The 3,315-nt window shown below is 43.2% G+C and overlaps 1 protein-coding gene across 1 annotated transcript; it reads right to left on the reverse strand.

The window, feature by feature from the left end:
* Positions 1 to 522: 522 nt before the first annotated feature.
* On the reverse strand, positions 523 to 2,635 carry LOC138606012 (adenosine receptor A1-like). Its single transcript, XM_069678473.1, has 2 exons — positions 2,260 to 2,635; positions 523 to 1,478 (listed from the first exon to the last, which is right to left on the reverse strand). Exons 1-2 carry the CDS (start codon positions 2,613 to 2,615, stop codon positions 845 to 847), a joined length of 990 nt encoding a protein of 329 aa, XP_069534574.1. The 5' UTR covers positions 2,616 to 2,635; the 3' UTR covers positions 523 to 844.
* Positions 2,636 to 3,315: the final 680 nt, after the last annotated feature.

A 3,315-nucleotide genomic window follows, 5' to 3' on the forward strand; every position in this document is an offset into this window, starting at 1 on the left:
TTCATTGGGCGCCAATTTAAACAAGATGGCGGACTCTTAAATGGCTGAGGACTTTAAATGTAAAAGATTTTGGTTTCAACTTAGTCAAATAGCTAGCGATACAAATGCTTAAAAAAACAAAAACCAAAGGGGCCTTGAAACAAATTATCTTTAAAATACATGGTTAAGTTACGTGACATTAGTTGTGATAGCTAGTTAGCCAGCTAGCTACCTGTTGTTAGGCGACAGGAGTGATGTTTGGTGATGCAAGGGTCCGGATCTTCTCATTTTAGCTCGGCCTTAGCGATCTATGCAGCCTACGGATGACTCATCCTTCGTAGACCGCGTCCTTCGGATGCAGCCCCTTATCATTAAGCTTAAAGCATCACTGTGCCAAAATACAGCCTGACAGAGCAACTGGTGCAGCTGCCAACTCTGAGTTTTACTTAAAACGTATCTAAATGGTTGTACCTGTGAAATAAGAACTAAGCATATTGAATGAAGAAGCCATCAATGTTTATTCTGTTGAATTTCCCAACAAGCTTTTAGGACATAAAATATTTCTTGATCACTTATGTTGACAAATGTTTTATTTTAATTCAATATGAATCAATCAAAGAAGCATTAAGTGAAGACAAAGTAACGCAGGCTGACGGTATTGTTTTCTTTTCTTGATTGCAGGCGAATTTTCTTCAAATCTAAATGTCAAAGTATGAATGGGTCTGATGAACTTGTTCCATGACTCAATGAAGTGCTTTGTTGTGTCTGTTAAGGGGTAGATATTCCAAATATCACATAGTCCCGTGACAGTCATTGCTGCATTATCTCACTGTAAACCATGTACACAGGAGTACTGCAGTCCTTCTTACAGGTTTACATCCACTTTCTCCGTCAGGGCGGGCGTGCTGGTGCACGGTGTAGGCTCTGAAGGTTTACATAACATGCAGCGGCGAGTGATCTGGATCAGCGTGACACGAAACCGATTTATCCTGAATGCGTACACCATCGGGTTGAGTGCTGAGTTCACATGGGACATGAAAATGCCAATGTACATGGCAACCTTCGGTACATGACACTCTGGGCAGAAGAAGTTGATGCAGTTCATGATGTGTATTGGCAGCCAACACACAGCGAAGAGGAAGACCACCAAGGCCAGAGATTTGGCCAGCTTCAGCTCCTTCTGATAGTACCTGTCTGCATCGCACGTGGCCTCCGCCCGACGGTTGAGCTGTCGCCGGATCACCCTGAAGATCTCTGCATAGAGGCCGATCATTATGGACAGCGGTACCACCACCCACCCGAAGAAATTAAAGTACACCATGTAGTCCATCCTCATGACGGTGGTGAATTCACAGACAATGTTGCTGGAAATGCTGAGGTTTCTATGAGCGTCACGGTTATTCCACCCAATCATTGGAACCAATCCGGTGAGGAAGGAGAGGATCCAACACAGGAAAACTGCAACATACGCCCTCCTCTGGGTCACGATGGTGCTGTACCTGAGCAGGGTGGAGAAAAAAGAAGTAAGGAAAGGCTTTTCAATCACTTAAATCCTGGATTAGTCTTTCTTTGAACAAACGCCAGTCGACTGGTTATTGTTCGGAAGACTTTTACTCATGTGCCAGCTTCTGAAATTCAAATCTAGCTGATAAACAAAAAGTAGCATGGATGACTGCCAACATATATCAGCAAACAGTTCCTATGTCAATCTTTTAGGCAGATTTTCATTTCCTTAAAAGCTTCTGATGTCCAACTCATTGATTTGCATTAAAGCAGGCAATGATAAATGGCGCCACGTCGGATATCAACATCAAGAACAACCAAGTTGATTGACTCCCGCAGGTTTCACTCTCTGATGCTAAAAAGCAATAAAAAAGTAAGATAAGAGACGATTCATACATCCACTCTTATTATTTGTTCTTTGAAAGTGTTCCTGGCGTTTATTATGGAAATATAATTATCAGATATCTTGATTTCACTCGCATAGGAAGAGATTCATGCCGTATAATGTGGTGTCAATTGATTTCTATTGAAAAAAGACTGATGAATATCAGAGAAGAAATAGTTCTGATCATTGTACCAGGAAGGCTGCAATGGACAACCTGTAAGAGAGTGTCTGCTTCTTCTTGTTTTTGCTCAAGGTTATGATTACTTTACTGGACAATGCCACAACAATAATCATCATCCAATCCAGTCTTAACCCAACTGATCTCTACCTCCTTTATAACTGGGCATGTCTAAATTCTGAGAAAGCCAAAGTGTAACCCAGTGGTTTCTTACCTGACGGGGATCTTGACTCGCAGATATCTGTCGATGGCGATGGCCAGCAGGGAAAGGATGGAGCTCTGGGTGATGATGAGCAGCAGGCAGGAGAGGAAGAGGCAGGTGTAGAACTGAGTGTTAAATCCCAGACTGATGATGATGGCCAGAGGGATGACCAGAACGCCCACAGCGATGTCGGCGACGGCGAGGGACACGATGAAGCAGAAGGTGGTGTCGCGGAGAGCCCGGTTCACACAAACAACCAGCACCACCAGCACGTTCCCCAGCACCGAGGCCAGGGCGATGGCTGTCTCAATGGAGATGTACAACATGTCCACATGCTCCCGAGCTTTGATACCCGGAGAGGACGACATTTTTACTCTTCTCAGATCTCTCTTACCTTTCCTCTAGATTGTAAAAAAAATCAAACTGGTTGTTGGAACTTCTCTCCTCCACTGTTGGGGTTTCTGTAGTAAAAACATTCTTTACTATGTTTGTTCTCTACCTGAAAGAAGTTTACTCCCTCTCTCTGCCACATTTACGTAAAAAGTGGCCCTTTTTAGTCGATTAAGCCTCCGCATGTTGTTCAAGCTCTGCACAGGACTCGGTATCAGTGCATCTCTACTCTTCTACATCCTCACTCTGCTCCCTTACTCTCTCACTACTCTGTAAAAGCTAGTCATAAAATCAAGGGGTGGGACTTTGTTTTCTGCAGCTCACTGCAGCATTAGTTTTGCTCACATTAAGTGTTTGAATGTGGCCTGTGGTCTGGATGGATGCATTTTGATAAGGGTGATAAAGTGAGCTCTCAGCTGGAGATGGATGTGAATTAGAGCTGATTTTATCTTATTATGGATACATTCATCTCAGCATGTTATCTCGGCTTGTCCAAAACATTTGTTTGTAATGTATAGCTAGCTTTCTTTTAAGACTTGCAGGCTCTTATGCCTCCCTGAAAAAGGCTTCTTTAGTGTACGTAATGACGTTCCAGGGGCGGGAAGACAACCGTTAGCCCTTTGCTGCTTATTGTCTTATTTGATTAGTTGGTTAGTATTGTTGCAGGTTTAATTCAAT

This window comes from Semicossyphus pulcher, unplaced genomic scaffold (assembly GCF_022749685.1).
Source record: "Semicossyphus pulcher isolate SPU_LCO1_2020_fin unplaced genomic scaffold, fSemPul1.0.p SCAF_3, whole genome shotgun sequence".
Classification (NCBI taxonomy): Eukaryota; Metazoa; Chordata; class Actinopteri; order Labriformes; family Labridae; genus Semicossyphus; species Semicossyphus pulcher.